Source organism: Ictalurus furcatus, chromosome 8 (genome assembly GCF_023375685.1).
Source record: "Ictalurus furcatus strain D&B chromosome 8, Billie_1.0, whole genome shotgun sequence".
In the NCBI taxonomy this organism is placed as follows: domain Eukaryota; kingdom Metazoa; phylum Chordata; class Actinopteri; order Siluriformes; family Ictaluridae; genus Ictalurus; species Ictalurus furcatus.
The window spans coordinates 30,457,887-30,480,301 of record NC_071262.1 but is presented as its reverse complement, the minus strand read 5'-3'; the positions used below and the strand labels follow the sequence as shown (position 1 = coordinate 30,480,301).

Genomic DNA, 22,415 nt, shown 5'->3' with positions numbered 1-22,415 from the left:
CACTGATAATCATACATACACAGTGTTATTCATACATGCATAATGATATTCATACATGCACAGGGATTATCAAACATGCCAAATGATAGTCATACATGCACAATTATAATTATACATGCACAGCGATAATCATACATGCCAAATGATAATCAAGCATGCACAGTGATAAACAAACATGCACAGCGATAATCATACATGCACAGCGATTATCATACATGCACAGCGATAATCATACATGCACAATTATAATCATACATGCACAGCGATAATCATACATGCACAATTATAATCATACATGCACAATTATAATCATACATGCACAGCGATAATCATACATGCACAATTATAATCATACATGCACAATTATAATCATACATGCACAATTATAATCATACATGCACAGCAATAATCATACATGCACAGCGATAATCATACATGCACAATTATAATCATACATGCACAATTATAATCATACATGCACAGCAATAATCATACATGCACAGCGATAGTCAAACATGCACAGCGATAATCATACATGCACAATACTATTCATACATGCACAGCAATAATCATACATGCACAGCGATAGTCAAACATGCACAGCGATAATCATACATGCACAATACTATTCATACATGCACAGCGATAATCATACATGCACAGCGATAGTCAAACATGCACAGCGATAATCATACATGCACAGCGATAATCGTACATGCACAATACTATTCATACATGCACAGCAATAATCATACATGCACAGCGATAGTCAAACATGCACAGCGATAGTCGTACATGCACAGCGATAATCGTACATGCACAGCGATAATCATACATGCACAGCAATAATCATACATGCACAGCGATAATCATACATGCACAGCGATAGTCATACATGCACAGCGATAGTCAAACATGCACAGCGATAGTCATACATGCACAGCGATAATCATACATGCACAGCGATAGTCAAACATGCACAGCGATAGTCATACATGCACAGCGATAGTCATACATGCACAGCGATAGTCAAACATGCACAGCGATAATCATACATGCACAGCGATAGTCATACATGCACAGCGATAATCATACATGCACAGCGATAGTCATACATGCACAGCGATAATCATACATACACAGTGATTATCAAACATGCCAAATTTTAATCATACATGCACAGCGATAATGAAACCTGTTATATGATAATATTAGTCACGAATCAATAAAATCAATAAAATCAGTAATAATCCTGCATAATGATAAAATATAAATAATAATAAACATGAATAAAAGCATTTATTTAAAAAAAACATTTAAGCAGGTAATAATCATACATAAAAACAATAATCATTTATAAATCTAAATGCATGTGTTACAGTGGATTTAACAATTTTACACACTGCAGGTAAAATTGCAGATTTTTGTGATGTAAAAAATGAAATCAAGATGAAATCATGTCAGATCTTTTTCCCTCTTTAATGTGATATTGCACCCAACAACATTCAAGTGAAAACAAATGTTGGTTGCTGTATCACATGATCTGACATTTAACAGGGGTGTGTAGACTTTTTATATCCACTGTATATTAATATTAATGATATGCATTGTACAAGTACTGTGTACACACACACACACACACACACACACACACACACAGACACACAGTTCTAGCTGTTAAAGAGCTGACAAATAACACATGGCTGTCCAGTCCAGTGGGTTTATGCGTGTGTTAATGTGTGTGTGTGTGTGTGTGTGTGTATGTGTGTGTGTGTGTGTGTGTGTGTGTGTGCACTTCACTGCTTGTCTCAGATGAAACATAAATGTTTGTGTGACGAATGGAATGGAATGTAACGTGGCACCAATTCACATAATCTTGTGTGTGTGTGTGTGTGTGTGTGTGTGTGTGTGTGTGTGTCTGTGATTATTTATTCATGTAAATTAATTATCTACACATTTCACGGTGTACAAAGTTGTATGCACTTGTATTTCAATGTACACAAAAAGGTCTTGTGTATTGAAATGAAATTTAATTCACATTGAAAAGATAAAACATCCAACAACAATAATAATAATAATAATAATAATAATAATAATAATAATAATAATAACAACAACAACAATAATAATAATAATAATAATTATAATAATAAGACAGTGGCCACACCCTTGGCTTTGATGCTGCTGCTTTTCTGAGCAGCCTGTGATGCTCACAAGATCTGTGGGAGAGGAAAAGTGGCAGGAGACTTGGCTCCTGTGTGTGTGTGTGTGTGTGTGTGTGTGTGTGTGTGTGTGTGTGTGTGTGTGTGTGTTCGGTGGGCAGTGATTGTGTTTCCAAGACTAATGAACAGCACATACATTCTCTGTAAACATGTTCTAGTGTGGTTGCAATATGTGACTGTAAATGTCTCATTCTCACCCACACACACATACACACACACACACACACACACACACACACACACGCGTATGCATGTATCCCTACTTATCACTACAGGCACAGATGAGAAAGCACACAGCAGATGGCTGTGCGATCTCTACGAGGGCAGATAGCCGTCTGCATGCAGTTAGCTGGCATTCAAACATGTTACACACACACAAACAATACACTTGTGTGTGTGTGTGTGTGTGTGTGTGTGTGTGTGTGTGTGTGTGTGTCTTGAGAAGCTCATAGTGAGCCCTACCATCTCGATTCCCTCCGTTTTCACGCCTTGATTCCTCAGTTACCATGGAAACATACTGATGTGTCGCCTTGCACAAAAGTTCTGAGGTGATAACAGTTATCGTTTTGTTAATAAATGATCGTTTTTTTGAGGAATTATTCAGGATGACAATAATTCATTATACAGGAAGTGGCTGTGAGGACGGTATGGACTCGAGTCTGAACCGGATCTGTGCCGGATTTGGGCCAGATGTTCAGTGTTCTAAATCTGATCCGTGTAAATCCATAAAATGGATCACTTCCAAATTTTGAAGAGCTGTGCAAGACACACACACACACACACACACACACACACACACATACACACACACACATACACACACACAACCAGACACACACATGTCCACTGAGAATCTGTGTTATATCACATCCTGCATTCCTCACGGATTGTTCACTCTTGTTGCTATGGATACCTAAAGAAAGTAAAGTGACAGTTATGGAGTTTTACTGGAAATAATAAACCTTTCAAGCTTCAATTTTACTGCAGTGCAGCAGTTGGTGGATTTTACTGAAACGGACTGGAATGAGGAGTGAACTGGCTCTTAATGGAGAGGAAATGCAAGTTAGAAGAGAAAGAGCTCTAAAAAAAAGTGAAGTTGATTTGAGTTGCTTGTAATGGCATCTTTCTACCAGAGGGGTCTCCAAATCCCCACATTCAGTATCTTTATTTTTTTTTAAAAAACAAAAAACAAAAAACAAGTCAAGATTTGAGAGCTGTGATGAGATTCTGTATGTTGACGTACTTCCTTTAGAAACAGGAAGTCAGAGTGACGGCATGTTGAAGCGCTCGACTGATTTACACAACATCCAACAGCGTTCGAGATACACCGAAACAACCTCGACAGTAACTTAGTTAACTAGCTAAATATGGAGAAGAGTTTAACAAGACAACGTGTGTTTTTAGAGGTCGAGGCGAGGTCGAGTGTCAGCGGCACAGACGGACCTGGAGAGCTGCAGGGTCGTCACGTCCGACGTCAGGGAGACGTCGGACGTGTCTGAGTGCTGGATAAATAATATTACTGACGCTGATCAGACTGACGAAGCGGCATTCTGACATTCAGCATGTCCAAGTTGATAAAACACTCCTCTGAGTCACATGACACATGAACCAACTCGCACAAACTCCGCCTTCTTCTACATGAATAAACTCCAAATATTTATTTTCAGGTAGAAAAGGGAATAGCGTGTGTGAGGATGCACAGCCCAAATAAAACCCCCACAGATGAACCAAGTTTACTGCTAATGAGCCGCAACTGTACAGCAAGACACACCCCCGGGGGCGGGGCATATACATTCTAGAGAGCATTTGATAGGATGAACACAAGACTACACAAGTACATCTTCCTGGAACTGACAAACTACTAATGGAGAATATCTCCAAAACTGCAGTTATGTATCCATAACACTGAGCAAGATGGACAAAAACCACAGACTTTCTGAAACATGGTGTAACACCATCGAGGGCGTAGGTTTGATTTTGACATTGACGGGGACATAAAATCGGTCCGCAGAGACAACAACACGTACCTATTCAAAGCTTTCATTTCAAACACACCTGGAGGAACCCTACAGAACATCAGCCTAACATTTATCACAATACTCAATCTCACTATTAACATATCACCACGTCATGGTTCGACCTCACCTGTCACCTGTCACCCCGCCTCTCCACCTGTCTCACTTCCTGCTCTGTCTGAGATACTACCTGGCAGGACTGCTTCTGTCACCTGACCTCACATAATAATACATTGATGCCTGCCACATGAACACTGAGGCGAAACATTTATTAGTTAAGTATTATTATTACCATTATTGTTAACTCTACACATTAGAAACTGTACAAAAAAAAAGATTCTTAATCTCAATGAGACTTCTCCTGGTTAAATAAAAAAATAATAATAATAAGCACAAGACACCGACGGACAACAGTGGTTACAGATTAGAGAACGGCTTTTTCTTAGCGTATTCAATACTTTTTTCCCGTGTCATTCCGCTTTATCACACACAACCTTATGTATGGACTTTAATGTTGTGAATTCTTCATATTTCCGGATTTCTCCCTCATTGGAAATATATTTACTGAAAAAAACGCTGATGCGTTCAATACTTATTTCCAGCACTGTAAATGTATTTAAATTGTTTGATCTAAATTATTGCTAGGGACAATTCAGTAGTCGCTGGAGATTGGTAGGGACACGCCTCTAGCGTCCCTCCTAAAATCGACAGCTGTAAATGTAATTTAATTCTGGATGTTTTATTTATTTTTCATTCCAAGTTCAGGTTCATTTTACAATGTATATATTATTATGAAAATCCTGCGTGGTATATTACAGATAGTGGTGAAGCTGTGTAGCCTAATCTAACCCCCCCACCCCCCCACCCCCCCCAAAAAAACAACAAAAAACCAAGAGGTATCAATAATAAATAATGAAATAGATATAAAAAGTGAAGAGATCTCTAGAGGGCAGCTAACCATCGCTGACAAACCAAATAAAATATTCACCATGTTTTTCCCTACTGTAAGGTTGTGTACCTGATTTCCCCCGCAAATATTTGAGAATATACATATATATATATATATATATATATATATATATATATATGTATATGTATGTATATATATATAACTACAGTAATAAACATGTCTACACATGTTGATTTATTACTTATGATGTTTATTATTGGTCATCCACTTCATTTCATAAAACACAACACTCAGAAGTACTGTCTCCTCTAAACGTACTCGATTAACAAAAACATGTTTAGTGTCTGATTTTTTTTTTTTCCTGGAGCTACGAGGCTAATGTAGCTAACAAGTAATGGGAGTTGAAATCATTATGCACAGCGCATGTCTCATTACACAGTCATCGTGATGCTAAACCCCAGGCTGATTTGCTGTAAAGTGGAGATTGTGTACGTTCGGTCTGATTACAAATATTCAAATAGATCTTTATTTCCAAAGTAGATAGGGAGAGGGAATCCGATCCCTGCAGAGTGAGTCGCGACTCCCATCAGTCACCCTGCTGGAGAAACACACACACACACACACACACACACACACACAGAGTTAATCAGTGTTAGCAATAATCAGACTCGTTGTTTTGTAGGATCCTTGAATGAATTAATTTCCATTACACCACACTGATACTGAGTTCTGGGCTGTGATTGGTCAGAAGGTGTTGATTAATTCTCTATAACAGCAGCTGTGACAGTAGTGCCGCTGTAAATCACAGGTTTATATGTAATCTGCTCATCCTGGACATTTGGGTTACTTATCACTCCAGCTGAACACTGACACTAACAAACTAGTGAAGCCTCGAAACTCGGAGTCTGATTCATCAGTCGCGTCTCAGCTGAGTTTATATTCTGCTGTTATTTCTCTTTTGTGAGTGGTAAATCCTGGTAATGTAATCTTACTGGTGGTGGTGTGTGTGTGTGTGATGGCGGTAGTCGGATGGCCTGCTCTCCCAGTGTGGGCTTCACATTAAAACGCTCTGTTAGACAAAAAAAAACAGAAAATAAAACATCACTACTCAGCAAAAAATAGATAAATAAATAAATAAACATAACAAAACAGACAACAAACCGTCACTCGATTAATAACTCGACAATAAATAAATTAAATGTAAACAATAAAAATAGCAATTAATACTATTACTACTACTACTAATAATAATAATAATAACAATATAGATGCGAGCAGTGATATTCGGGGCCCAAGCACCGCATTGCATCACTATAATTACATGAACATTGGTGTTTACTATCTCCTCAAACTCACACTTTTCAGATCGAAAGTTTAACTATACCTCCAAAAGCTGAAATCTGGTCTGAGAAAATGAATCTATAAAGTATTTCTGGAAAGTGGGAGCTTTTTCCAAATAAAGGGAAAATGATCAAGTGTTTTAAGCAGGATTTCCTCAAACAACTTTTTAAATAGCACTAAAATACTCTAGTGTGTGTGTGTGTGTGTTAATTACTGGGGTTCTGGCTCCTCTCCTCTCTCCGGAGCTCCACATGCCGGTGGATGATGTTGTGGATTTTCCTCAGGTTGGTGTTGAGGTTGGGCTCGGCCAGCTCCTCGCTCAGACGCAGGTTGTTTTTGATGGCTTTTGACACCGTGGCTCGAGCCACCATGGGCAGCCGCTCCTGATAACGCTGATCGGTGAAGTCCAGCGCCTCCTCCTGGACACTCTGGATCCTGCAGATGGACGAAGCAGAGTCGAGAGCCGAATCAATAACTCGGACGACTCTTCAGATTTTACATTCATATTTAAAAACAAATCTAAGTTCTCTACATTTTGCCGCTTCCTTTCAGCAAAAATTCAATAGTAACATGAGTAAAATACTGAGTGATGTGGAGGTGTGATGAAGCTGAGTTACTCTTACCCCCTGAGGTGATTATTTTACTACAGCAGCACGTCCCCGAGCGTTTTATTCCCCTTACACCACAGCAATTTACCAAGTACAATATTTATTTAATAAAGAATGACACATTATACATTTGACCTGTTTATAGTTATGTTCCTGAAACGAGTTCCTGTTCTCGCTTACGTTAAAGCAGCTATAAACACTCGTTCCCCGACCTGCCCTCTCTTTATTCTCTCGCTTTATTCTCTCTCTCGCTTTATTCTCTCTTCAAGTTAATAAGATAAAAACACAGCTTGTCATGTTACAGAGAAACCAGAAAGAAGCGTAAACTCCTCTGTGACTTAAAGCGCCCCTATTCTGCTACATAAATGTGCCTAGTCTTGTTTTAGAGCTCTCATACAGTAGGTTTATGTGAATCCGAGGTCAAAAAACACTTTCATTTTCTCATCATTTACATTGCAGCATCACCTCTTTTTCTCAGGGTCACTAACGACTCGCTCCAGGATCCGTTCACTCTAAACTCCGCCTCCTACTCTGCTCTGATTGGTCAGATGTCCCAGTCTGTTGTGATTGGTCTACCGCTTACCGTGTCGGAATGGAAACGCCCACTACCATACCTGAATTTCAGCTCAGTAATGATGTCATTTTTACCTCATCAATTTGAGCCCGAGTCTGATAGTGATACATCGGAAGATTATATGTAGTTTGGCAATAACGTGAGTTAGCCGGTTAGCAGAGGCTAACAGCTAACAGGCTAACAGCTAACAGGCTAACAGCTGTGCACATATACAACACCAAGCCACGCATTTGGAACACTCGGGAGTAAATATATGCATAAATAATTAAGCATGATCCAGAGGCGCAAAATGGTCCAAATAAAGTGGGTACAGCCCGGTCTTTAATGAATGAATTCTAACCACCGAGGCTTTACATCCTCGTCCTTTAGGAGTCCGTGCAAAGTGGTCACGAACCTAACTCTTTCAGCATGCAACCTCAACCGTAGTGATTGTCCACGAGCAGCCGATGAAGACCAGAGGTGGGGTTTTTTGTGATAAACCTACATAGGTTTTTACAGGAAGTAAGTCTAACTAACGAATCACTAATGACTCGTTTCAGCTGTTCAGAATCGGTTCCTTCTTTTGGGAGACTCCGCTTGTCGTGCGCTTTGACTTTTGAAACTTTGCAGACGTTTTTTACATTCACAAACGGCTACGTATATAACACACAACATGAAAGATAACATCTGAAAAAGCATAAGAGTAATACGCTTCAATAATAATTGATGACTGTTCAATCATCATTGCCACCTACTGGATATATTTTGAACTGCAGTAACATTTATGATGATGGTTAATTATGAGACGTGAATATTTTTATTTAGTATTTGTAGCGTGTAAATTGCTGTTCAGTCCAGAGCTAATACATCTCATGCAAAAGCAGTAACGATATTTGAAGATCACATATTAAAACAGAATTCATAAACCCACAGAGGATAAAACGATGCAGACAACAATTAGTGTGTGTGTGTGTGTGTGTGTGTGTGTGTGTGTGTGTGTGTCGGTCTGTCTTGCCTTCTGTTGGTCAGTAGTGTGTAAATTTCCTGAACTAAAGCCTCAGCTGCTCCTGGTTTGCAGTGAATCGTACCATTAATGGACTCCTTCATCAAACTGATATGGTGTTTCACCAACACCTGCCTCCACACACACACACACACACACACACACACAAATAAAGGACAATGATTGGCAAATTGTTGCGGTGTAAAAGGAATAAAACACTTGGGGAAGTGCTGTTAGAGGAAAATAATCAGCTTCAGCGTGGTAACAGTAACTCATCAGTACACACACACACACACACACACACACACACAGTGTAGAATCAGATAGACACTGACCTTCTTGATCTGAGTCCAGTTGCTCTGCTTGGTGCCGAGCGACGCTCCGTTATCGTACGTGTGTAGGGAGAAATCCTCGGGGAAATACCAGGAAAAAATCTCTGCCACCAGATAACCGTTAGAGAAATCTCTAAAACACAGCGCGGGACAGAGACACACAGGTGTACAGGGAAGCGTGTAAGACCCTAGAATCTCTAGAACAATGTACCTATAACTTATTATGTTTAAGAGTTTATACTTGTGAAAGTTGTTTATTTATTTATTGTAACGTTACATGCTATACATCCTCATTTCATCCATCCATTTTCTACACCGCTTATCCTACAGGGTCGCGGGGAACCTGCAGTCTATCACAGGGAGCATGGGGCACAAGGCGGGGTTCACCCTGGACAGGGTGCCAAGCCATCACAGGGCACAATCACATACACACTCACACACCCATTCATACACTACGGACACTTTAGACACGCCAATCAGCCTACCATGCATGTGTTTGGACTGGGGGAGGAAACCGGAGTACCCGGAGGAAACCCCCGCAGCACGGGGAGAACATGCAAACTCCACACACACAGGGCCACGGGAATCGAAGCCACAACCCTGGAGGTGTGAAGCGACCGTGCGGACCACTAATCCGTTTGATGAGTGTAGTTGAAATAAATGGTTAATGTTCAGGTTTCGGTGGTGTGTCTGAGCTCAGTAAGACTTGTGATGTCTGAATAATATTTTATTTTAATTTTATTTCTATTATTTATTTTGTTTCAAAACGATTCATTAGTGGAAATTATTTCCATTATGGGAAACGAGTATTTGTATTAATGACAATGTTTTTAGATCAGGAAGTTCGCGTATTGTTTTATACATGGGGACAAAAAAAAAAGAAAAAAAGAAAAAGAAAAGCAAGTAAATAAATAAAAACTCGTCAAGTTGTATTTGTACTTATATGTCGAGCTTTTAAATGATCTTATTTGTTCATTTATTGAAGAATCGGGTGTGTATTTATTCAGAATGTTTATAGATATTAACATTGTTCTGACCTCCGGATGTTTTTGGGTGAAATGGAGAGCTCGAGACTCTGCACCCATTTCCACACTTCCCGCGGAAGTCCGCTCCTCTTCTTCTCCGGTGAATACTCCATGCAGATTTATTTAATTTGTGATAAATATCTCAATAAAAAACACTTAAAACGAACTACATTTAGTCACCTTTACTTATACTGAACTCGGGCTTCTTCGAGTTCTCTTCCTGTTCTGTTGTCTGCGTTACTATGGAAACAACTCTCAGCGCGCTGCTGCCACCTGGCGGTCATTAGCACTCACTACACTGCTCATTAAATCAGAATAAGAACCGGCCAATCCAGACAGTTGTAGAAGTACACGGGACAGACTGTGACGGCTCAGTGAGTAAAACTCTATCAGCAGATGCTGTGGCAGGTTGAGCTTCCTCAGCTGGTGAAGGAAGTATAACCTCTGCTGGGCCTTTTTCAAAATGGAGTCTATGTGAGCGTCTCTCTTCAGGTCCTGAGAGATGGTAGTGGCCAGGAACCCGAATGACTCCACTGCTGCTGCCACAGTGCTGTTCATGATGGTGAGTGGGTGGAGTTCAGGGGCGTTCCTTCTGAAGTCTACTGTCATCTCCAGTGTTTTGAGCAGGTTCAGCTCAAGGTTGTTGTGACCAGGGTACGTTCAACCTCCCGTCTGAATGCATTCTCATCACCGTCACGGATCAGGTTGATGACCGCGGTGTCATCTGCAAACTTCAGGAGTTTAATGGAGGGCTCCTTAGCAGTGCAGACAGAACGCATCCCTGAGGAGCACCAGTGCTGACAGTGAGGGTCCCGGATGTGAGCTTCCCCAGTCTCACTCGCTGTTGTCTGTCTGTCAGGTGTGGGAGAGAGGAGTTCAAAGCTGAACTAAAGTCCCCGAATAGGATCCTTTCATATGGTGTACCCCAAATAGGATCCTTGAGTCCAGGGTGTACCCCGCCTTGTTCTCCATGCCCCCTGGAATAGGCTCCCTGGATAAACAGTACAGAAAATGGATGGATTGATGTATTATTATTATTATTATTATTATTATTATTATTATTATTATTATTGACAACAGAATATCCATAATTCTTCCAAAAGGTTTTCCAAATTCCCAAACTTTTCCAGACACACCCCCTTCGAATTCCTCCTTTAGCTCCAGATAGCTCCACATGATGGCAGTGTATGCTCGCTATAATCTCACACTGACACACACACCCACACACACACTGCTTCTGCACGGATGAACGTTTTTGCCCACACACACACACTGTTAGTGACAAGCAGCGATATATGAGACACACTGATTTTATTAATCATTCTTTTGAACGTAATTAAAACGACGATGAGACGAGCTCAGTGGATATTCTCTATTTTCAAAAAAAAAGAGTATAATCATTACAATCCAAAAACGTCTAGCAACGCAGCTTACCATTTCTCTCATAATCTGCAATATGAGAACAATCTAATCAACCTCAGACCTTCACTTCACAACCTTTTTTATTTATTTCTTTAAATCCATTTTTTTTTTTATGAAGCGTGCCAATAATTCTGCAGCTGACTGTAAATATACAGACCTTAGTGTTAGTCTGTTCAGCTATTTCAGAGCTCATTCTGTATCCAGGCAATCCTAATTATCCCGTAAAATCGAAAATCCATGCGATTCGATTCAGTGTGTGTCATTTACGGCTGGGTATTTACAGCTCCAGATGCTTTTCAGCAGGCTTTAATACCCAGCTGATTCATAAGGAGAAGGAGCGCGACTGTAATTGGACTTTATTTCCTTGGGCAGTAATTCTATAGGCCCGTAACAGCTCCTTCATTGTTCGCATTGTAATAAATTAAAATTACAAATCTATTTCTTGCGAGTAATAAGGTGCTGTCAGAGGCAGGGTGTGAAAACCAGAGGGTCCGTGTGGAGGAGGAGAACGTGGGCTCTTCAGATCAGACGACAACGCAGTTCATTTAGACTGCGAGTAATATGGGATTTTATTTTTGAACTTGTGCTTCCTTCCAGTTTCACAGTTTGTAAAAGAATAAATGCAGGCACTACATCACGAGTTGAAAGTAAGTGCTATTGTAGCTTAATCTGAACTTCTAAAAAATGAAGAATAATAAGCTGTAAACAAATCTACTCGCTATAAATGTGCTTCGTTTTTTTTTTTCTCTCTCGTGTGTGTAAGAACGATAATTTATTCATTCTTAATGATAAAACTCTGCGTGTTGTGCTGTTATAGTAAAATAATTAAAGACGGGGTGGGCGGACCGTTACCTCACAGACGCTGATTATTTGAAGTGTTTTATTCCGCTTATACCACAGCACTGTGTGTCGTTATTAAAGAACGACGCGTCATACTTTTTATCCGTTAACAGTTACATTTAATATTTGTGAACTAGTTCAGGTCGTGTTACAGAGAAACAACAGAGCGTAAACTCCTCTGTCCTGAAGATGTGGGAAAACTTAAAGCGCACCTATTATGGTTTTGAAACGTACCTGATTTTGTTTTCAAGTCTTCATACTATAGATTTACATGCATCCAAGGTAAAAATAAATAAATAAATAAAACTTTAACGTGCTCATAATTTAAACTGCAGCATTGCCTATTTTCCCCAGTGTCACAAACGACTCGTTAAATGATCCGTTCTAAAGGATTCATTCTAAACTCCTCCTTTCAGAGAGCGTACTCTACTCTGATTGGTCAGACGTCCCAGTCTGTTGTGATTGGTCTAGCGCTGTCAGCGAGCAGCCGATGAAGACCAGAGGCGGGGCTTTTTGTTACGAACCTACATAGATTAGTACAGGAAATAAGTCTGGAATCACTAACGACTCGGTTCAGCTGTTCAGAATCGATTCCTTCTTTTGGGAGTCGATAACTCCGTTTGTCGTTTTTGGAACTTCGCAGACTTTTTACATTCACAAACAGCTACGTATATAACACACTACATGAAAGGGAATATTTGAAAAACCATAATAGGTGCACTTTAACGTTAGAGCATTACCTCTGACTGTTGCAAAGCGCTGACACTGGAGACTCCTTCCAAAAGCGTTACAGAAACACCTCCTTACCGAAAACTTCACCATATCGACAAATACGTGTTTTTTAATCCATTTATTTGTCAAGTACCGGTGAACGAGCTGTTGCTATAGAAACGATAACGTATCAGAGCGACCACGTTAATATAAACCTGCGCTACTGTCAGTGCTGCTGTTATAGAAAACTAATCAACACCTTCTGACCAATCAGAACGCAGAACTCAGCAGCGCTGTGGTATAAACTATATTATTTTGTGCAGGAGTTTTGATCACTTTACACACTAGTTACAAATTAATACACATTCGAAAAGATGCTTGAATAATTAAGCCTGATGGTTAATTTGGTTATTTTCCTTTTTTAAAACATATATTGTTTTATTGTCATGGCAGTTAATACCATGGTAACCGTGCTTAGTATACAGATTATATTATAGTATATCATATGTATATTCCTGTAAGTTTTCCTTTGACATGTTTCAGAGCTCTATGTCAGATTACATGCTTTAAACCCTATTGCATCATATCTGTGTGTGTTTTACAATTCACATCATTTTTAAGGACCTGATTGGGTTTTATTTATTTATTTATTTTTTGTATGTACATCCATAAAACTGTCGGTCTGTAAAGCATCATCACTCACTTCGACTCACCAAGAAGAGCAGAGGAGGAGAGTTTACGATGGTAAACGAGGCTCGCTTTTGGACGTCAGTCTGGAGATGACTGACAGAAAACGAATCACTTCATCAATCGGGTCTTCCGTTAAAGAAAACTAAGCTTCTGTTCCGAGATGCTGAAAAGTTTCACTACAGTTTTATCTTCCGCGCACATTATGCATAAATACCAAATAAATAAAAGTAACGGCGGAACGTATTGAAGGGCATTTCTTTGGAAAATGTGTTTTAATTAGTGTTATTAATCAATTACTGGAGGATAAAGTTTTGTGTAAACGTTTTTGTGGCTAAAACCAAACAAAAAAATTTGCTCATATTGAACAAAATCAGATTCTCTTGATACTCACATGTACATATTATTGATAAACGCCAATCAGTCATAAATTACCAAACACATTCATGGTACATATTAATTAAGCCACACCCACAAAACTCCATAAAAGGTGAAGAAAGCTGAAAATGACAAAATGACAACTAAACGGTTAAAAAGCACGTCCTGAGCACTGTGTGTGCTAAATCTGCTAGTAATGCAGCTTAGCCACCGCGATGCATCGGCTACCATGAACTCCTCCTAACTCCTCCTCCTTTTAAACCTACATATTACAGAGAAAAGCAGGGAAACCGAGCACACCTGATCCATCTCAGGGCGGAGCTCATTTCAGGGCTGTGAAAAAGTCAACAAAAGCCTGAAATGCAGAAACTAGCATAATCTTCATGATCTTCCACGCTCGCCTTGAAATCCTGTGATTATTACACGCACAGAGACTCTTTAAAAAACTACATATGGCACCTTTAACGATGTTATTGCAGAACTAGCCGAGGAAATACCGAGTGAGCTGCTTTTAGTAACAGGACTGTGTCTTCACAAGGCCTCGATAGTTAAATGTCAGGAAGCAGATGAACGTCTTCACCGTGAATCTCTATAGTTTTAATGGTTTACAGCAGCGAGAGCCAGATTAATCAATCACAGGGCTGAAATGAGATTTTCCACAGTCCACAGAGGAACAACAAGACGAGAGTGTGACCTTTTCTGCTTTGGTTTATATATTGAACTGAATATTCTGGCATTTCTGATGGATCCCCTTGTGAGATCTTTCCTTGAGAACCTCAACATTGATTTCTTCCAGGCTTTGGCTTATTGTTCTTCATTTAGAGCCAGATTTATCAAAAACAAATGCTTCGGTGTGGAAAAGGAAGCGCATGAGAGCGTGGATTGATTTTACATTGACAACAGGGAGTAAAAAATATAGATAACGTAGCGGCACAGATTTATTTACGCTGTTCTGGGAGACAGTTTCTCAATAATTCCTTGAAATTCAGTCAGTTCTTTTTCCCCAAGAGGAGCTGCGACTGAACACATTTAATATCTGCTGATAAACTGAAGAAACTAACAACCGTTTCTCAATATGTGCCCTTGTTTATTCTTATACTTTGTGAACATTGTGGGCAAATATTTTATACCACACCACTCCACTCCACTCCATTCCACTCCACACCACTCCACTCCACACCACTCCACTCCACACCACTCCACTCCACACCACTCCACTCCACTCCACTCCACACCACACCACTCCACACCACTCCACTCCACTCCACTCCACACCACTCCACTCCACACCACTCCACTCCACTCCACTCCACACCACACCACTCCACACCACTCCACACCACTCCACTCCACACCACTCCACTCCACACCACACCACTCCACACCACTCCACACCACACCACACCACTCCACTCCACACCACTCCACTCCACTCCACACCACTCCACACCACTCCACTCCACACCACTCCACACCACTCCACTCCACACCACTCCACACCACTCCACTCCACACCACTCCACACCACTCCACTCCACACCACTCCACTCCACACCACTCCACACCACTCCACTCCACTCCACACCACTCCACTCCACACCACTCCACTCCACACCACACCACTCCACACCACTCCACTCCACACCACTCCACTCCACACCACTCCACACCACTCCACTCCACACCACTCCACTCCACTCCACACCACTCCACACCACTCCACTCCACACCACTCCACACCACTCCACTCCACACCACTCCACACCACTCCACACCACTCCACTCCACTCCACACCACTCCACTCCACACCACTCCACTCCACTCCACACCACTCCACACCACTCCACTCCACACCACTCCACTCCACACCACTCCACTCCACACCACTCCACTCCACACCACTCCACACCACTCCACTCCACACCACTCCACACCACTCCACTCCACACCACTCCACACCACTCCACTCCACACCACTCCACACCACTCCACTCCACTCCACACCACTCCACTCCACACCACACCACTCCACACCACTCCACTCCACACCACTCCACTCCACACCACTCCACACCACTCCACTCCACACCACTCCACTCCACTCCACACCACTCCACACCACTCCACTCCACACCACTCCACACCACTCCACTCCACACCACTCCACACCACTCCACACCACTCCACTCCACTCCACACCACTCCACTCCACACCACTCCACTCCACTCCACACCACTCCACACCACTCCACTCCACACCACTCCACTCCACACCACTCCACTCCACACCACACCACTCCACTCCACTCCACACCACACCACTCCACACCACTCCACACCACTCCACTCCACACCACTCCACTCCACTCCACACCACTCCACTCCACTCCACACCACTCCACTCCACACCACTCCACACCACACCACACCACTCCACTCCACACCACTCCACTCCACTCCACACCACTCCACACCACTCCACTCCACACCACTCCACACCACTCCACTCCACACCACTCCACACCACTCCACTCCACACCACTCCACACCACTCCACTCCACTCCACACCACTCCACTCCACACCACTCCACTCCACACCACACCACTCCACACCACTCCACTCCACACCACTCCACTCCACACCACTCCACACCACTCCACTCCACACCACTCCACTCCACTCCACACCACTCCACACCACTCCACTCCACACCACTCCACACCACTCCACTCCACACCACTCCACACCACTCCACACCACTCCACTCCACTCCACACCACTCCACTCCACACCACTCCACTCCACTCCACACCACTCCACACCACTCCACTCCACACCACTCCACTCCACACCACTCCACTCCACACCACACCACTCCACACCACTCCACACCACTCCACTCCACACCACTCCACACCACTCCACTCCACACCACTCCACACCACTCCACACCACTCCACTCCACACCACTCCACACCACTCCACTCCACTCCACACCACTCCACTCCACACCACTCCACTCCACACCACACCACTCCACACCACTCCACTCCACACCACTCCACTCCACACCACTCCACACCACTCCACTCCACACCACTCCACTCCACTCCACACCACACCACTCCACTCCACTCCACACCACTCCACACCACTCCACTCCACACCACTCCACACCACTCCACTCCACACCACTCCACACCACTCCACACCACTCCACTCCACTCCACACCACTCCACTCCACACCACTCCACTCCACTCCACACCACTCCACACCACTCCACTCCACACCACTCCACTCCACACCACTCCACTCCACACCACACCACTCCACTCCACTCCACACCACACCACTCCACACCACTCCACACCACTCCACTCCACACCACTCCACTCCACTCCACACCACTCCACTCCACTCCACACCACTCCACTCCACACCACTCCACACCACACCACACCACTCCACTCCACACCACTCCACTCCACTCCACACCACTCCACACCACTCCACTCCACACCACTCCACACCACTCCACTCCACACCACTCCACACCACTCCACTCCACACCACTCCACACCACTCCACTCCACACCACTCCACACCACTCCACTCCACTCCACACCACTCCACTCCACACCACTCCACTCCACACCACACCACTCCACACCACTCCACTCCACACCACTCCACTCCACACCACTCCACACCACTCCACTCCACACCACTCCACTCCACTCCACACCACTCCACACCACTCCACTCCACACCACTCCACACCACTCCACTCCACACCACTCCACACCACTCCACACCACTCCACTCCACTCCACACCACTCCACTCCACACCACTCCACTCCACTCCACACCACTCCACACCACTCCACTCCACACCACTCCACTCCACACCACACCACTCCACACCACTCCACACCACTCCACTCCACACCACTCCACACCACTCCACTCCACACCACTCCACACCACTCCACACCACTCCACTCCACACCACTCCACACCACTCCACTCCACTCCACACCACTCCACTCCACACCACTCCACTCCACACCACACCACTCCACACCACTCCACTCCACACCACTCCACTCCACACCACTCCACACCACTCCACTCCACACCACTCCACTCCACTCCACACCACTCCACACCACTCCACTCCACACCACTCCACACCACTCCACTCCACACCACTCCACACCACTCCACACCACTCCACACCACTCCACTCCACTCCACACCACTCCACTCCACACCACTCCACACCACTCCACACCACTCCACACCACTCCACTCCACTCCACACCACTCCACTCCACACCACTCCACACCACTCCACTCCACTCCACACCACTCCACACCACTCCACTCCACACCACTCCACTCCACACCACTCCACTCCACACCACACCACTCCACACCACTCCACACCACTCCACTCCACACCACTCCACTCCACTCCACACCACTCCACACCACTCCACTCCACTCCACACCACTCCACTCCACACCACTCCACACCACTCCACACCACTCCACTCCACACCACTCCACTCCACTCCACACCACTCCACACCACTCCACTCCACACCACTCCACACCAGTCCACTCCACACCACTCCACTCCATTCCACTCCACACCACTCCACACCACTCCACTCCACACCACTCCACACCACTCCACTCCACACCACTCCACACCACTCCACTCCACACCACTCCACACCACTCCACTCCACTCCACACCACTCCACTCCACTCCACACCACTCCACACCACTCCACTCCACACCACTCCACTCCACTCCACTCCACTCCACTCCACACCACTCCACTCCACACCACACCAGTCCACTCCACTCCACACCACTCCACACCACTCCACTCCACTCCACACCACTCCACTCCACACCACTCCACTACACTCCACTCCACACCACTCCACTCCACACCACTCCACTCCACACCACACCAGTCCACTCAACTCCACACCACTCCACTCCACACCACTCCACTCCACTCCACTCCACACCACTCCACTCCACACCACTCCACACCAGTCCACTCCACACCACTCCACTCCATTCCACTCCACACCACTCCACACCACTCCACTCCACACCACTCCACACCACTCCACTCCACACCACTCCACACCACTCCACTCCACACCACTCCACACCACTCCACTCCACTCCACACCACTCCACTCCACTCCACACCACTCCACACCACTCCACTCCACACCACTCCACTCCACTCCACTCCACTCCACTCCACTCCACACCACACCAGTCCACTCCACTCCACACCACTCCACACCACTCCACTCCACTCCACACCACTCCACTCCACACCACTCCACTACACTCCACTCCACACCACTCCACTCCACACCACTCCACTCCACACCACACCAGTCCACTCAACTCCACACCACTCCACTCCACACCACTCCACTCCACTCCACTCCACACCACTCCACTCCACTCCACACCACTCCACTCCACACCACACCAGTCCACTCCACTCCACACCACTCCACTCCACTCCACTCCACTCCACACCACTCCACTCCACTCCACACCAGTCCACTTCACACCAGACCACTCCACTCCATACCAGACCACACCAGTCCACTCCACACCACTCCACTCCACTCCACACCAGACCACTCCACTCCACACCACTCCACTCCACACCACTCCATATGACTCCACTCCACTCCACTCCACACCAGTCCACTCCACTCCACACCACTCCATATGACTCCACTCCACTCCACTCCACACCACTCCACACCACTCCACTCGACTCCACACAAGTCCACTCCACACCAGTTTACTGAACTCCACTCCACACCAGACCACACCACTCCACTCCACTCCACTCCACACCACTCCACACCACTCCACTCCACTCCACACCACTCCACACCACATCAGACCAGACCAGTCCACTCCACTCCACACCACTCCACTCCACTCCACACCACTCCATATGACTCCACTCCACTCCACATGACTCCACTCCACTCCACACCAGACCACTCCACTCCACTCCACATAACTCCACTCCACTCCAATCCACACCAGACCACTCCACACCACTCCACTCCACTCCACACCACTCCACACCACACCAGACCACACCAGTCCACTCCACTCCACACCACTCCACACCACTCCACTCCACATGACTCCACTCCACTCAACATGACTCCACTCCACTTCACTCCACTCTACTCCACACCAGTCCACTCCACACCAGACCACTCCACTCCACTCCACATGACTCCATTCCACTCCAATCCACACCAGACCACTCCACTCCACTCCACTTCACATGACTCCATTCCACTCCAATCCACACCAGACCACTCCACTCCACTCCACTCCACATGACTCCATTCCACTCCAATCCACACCAGACCACTCCACTCCACTCCAAACCACTCCACTCAACATCAGACCACTCCACTCCACACCACTCCACTCCACTCCACTCCACGCCACACAACTCCACTCCACTCCACTCCACTCCATACAACTCCACTCCACTCCACACCACTCCACTCCACACCACTCCACTCGACTCCACACCAGTCCACTCCACACCAGTCCACTGAACTCCACTCCACACCAGACCACACCACTCCACACCACTCCACTCCACTCCACACCAGACCACTCCACTCCACACCACTCCACTCCACTCCACACCACTCCACACCACATCAGACCAGACCAGTCCACTCCACTCCACATCAGACCACTCCACTCCACACCACTCCACTCCACTCCACACCAGACCACTCCACTCCACACCACTCCACTCCACTCCACACCACTCCATATGACTCCACTCCACTCCACATGACTCCACTCCACATGACTCCACTCCACTCCACTCCACACCAGACCACTCCACTCCACATAACTCCACTCCACTCCAATCCACACCAGACCACTCCACACCACTCCACTCCACACCACTCCACACCACACCAGACCACACCAGTCCACTCCACTCCACACCACTCCACTCCACATGACTCCACTCCACTCAACATGACTCCACTCCACTTCACTCCACTCTACTCCACACCAGTCCACTCCACACCAGACCACTCCACTCCACTCCACATGACTCCATTCCACTCCAATCCACACCAGACCACTCCACTCCACTCCAAACCACTCCACTCAACATCAGACCACTCCACTCCACACCACTCCACTCCACTCCACGCCACACAACTCCACTCCACTCCACTCCATACAACTCCACTCCACTCCACACCACTCCACTCCACTCCACTCCACACCGGACCACTCAGCTCCACTCCACACAACACCACTCCACTCCACTCCACTCCACTCCACACCGGACCACTCAGCTCCACTCCACACAACACCACTCCACTCCACTCCACGCCACACAACTCCACTCCACTCCACTCCATACAACTCCACTCCACTTCACACCACTCCACTCCACACCGGACCACTCAGCTCCACTCCACACAACACCACTCCACTCCACTCCACACCACTCCACACCACTCCACTCCACTCCACACCAGACCACTCCACTCCACTCCACATGACTCCACCCCACTTCACTCCACTCCACTCCACTCCACTCTACATAACTCCACACGACTCCACTCCACTCCACTCCACTCCACATGACTTCACACCACTCCACACCACTCTACTCCACACCACTCCATACCACAGTGTCCTCGTGTAAACTTCAGTAAAGTGCACCAACCCCAACCTCATCCTCCATGTTGGATTTAAAGTGTGGGACTCCACGTGGTCATCTCGCGTTAATAAACGACCCGCTGAATATTTCACATGTAATTTATTTTTAATCTGCACACACAGATTGAAATCGGAGCAAGGCTGTTCCACACTCTGCCCTGCAGGTATTCAGAGTCTCATGTGTTTTTAATGAGCACAAATCTGTCTGTCACACACAAACACACACACACACACACACACACACACACACACACACACACACACACACACACTTGAGATACTAAGAGCTCTCACTGTTTGCTGTAGTTTGAAGGTTGAAATTTATCACCTGTTTGACAGAAGACTTTCTGTAATATTAATGTCAGACTTTAAATCATGATGCTGCAGATGCAGAAAAGAAAAAAAAACTTTTTAATGAATCATTTATATTTTCTATTCCATTTTACTGTTTTAAGGATTTCATTTTAAATATAAAACATATGTTAGTGTTTATGTCAAATATAGATAATATTTTTTAACGGTGAACTGTAAAACATGTTAAATTTAAATATTATTTTTTGTGAAATCTAAAATATG

At 45.2% G+C, this 22,415-nt stretch overlaps 3 protein-coding genes across 3 annotated transcripts; all 3 read right to left on the bottom strand.

The window, feature by feature from the left end:
• Window positions 1-5,376: 5,376 nt before the first annotated feature.
• On the bottom strand, window positions 5,377-10,265 carry spata4 (spermatogenesis associated 4). Its single transcript, XM_053631989.1, has 6 exons — window positions 10,022-10,265; window positions 8,988-9,117; window positions 8,665-8,783; window positions 6,703-6,923; window positions 6,140-6,216; window positions 5,377-5,745 (listed from the first exon to the last, which is right to left on the bottom strand). The coding sequence occupies exons 1-6, from the start codon at window positions 10,120-10,122 to the stop codon at window positions 5,734-5,736; spliced, it is 660 nt and encodes a 219-aa protein (XP_053487964.1). The 5' UTR covers window positions 10,123-10,265; the 3' UTR covers window positions 5,377-5,733.
• A 373-nt stretch (window positions 10,266-10,638) lies between these two features.
• On the bottom strand, window positions 10,639-17,396 carry LOC128612057 (uncharacterized; the record flags this gene model as incomplete). Its single annotated transcript, XM_053631961.1, has 4 exons — window positions 10,639-10,806; window positions 15,453-16,076; window positions 16,748-17,244; window positions 17,276-17,396. Coding segments are annotated over 4 exons (1,410 nt in total), but the record flags the coding sequence as incomplete, so codon positions are not given.
• A 26-nt stretch (window positions 17,397-17,422) lies between these two features.
• LOC128611465 (armadillo repeat-containing X-linked protein 4-like) lies at window positions 17,423-18,055 on the bottom strand (the record flags this gene model as incomplete). Its single annotated transcript, XM_053630992.1, has 1 exon — window positions 17,423-18,055. A coding segment is annotated over one exon (633 nt), but the record flags the coding sequence as incomplete, so codon positions are not given.
• Window positions 18,056-22,415: the final 4,360 nt, after the last annotated feature.

Excerpts from the sequence above, each read along its gene's own strand:
- spata4 (XM_053631989.1), bottom strand. The coding sequence starts at position 10,122 with ATGGAGTATTCACCGGAGAAGAAGAGGAGCGGACTTCCGCGGGAAGTG. Across the intron at positions 9,118-10,021 it reads TCACCCAAAAACATCCGGAG|AGATTTCTCTAACGGTTATC; the intron begins GTCAGAACAATG and ends GCTGTGTTTTAG. Across the intron at positions 6,924-8,664 it reads ACACTACTGACCAACAGAAG|GATCCAGAGTGTCCAGGAGG; the intron begins GCAAGACAGACC and ends GTCCATCTGCAG.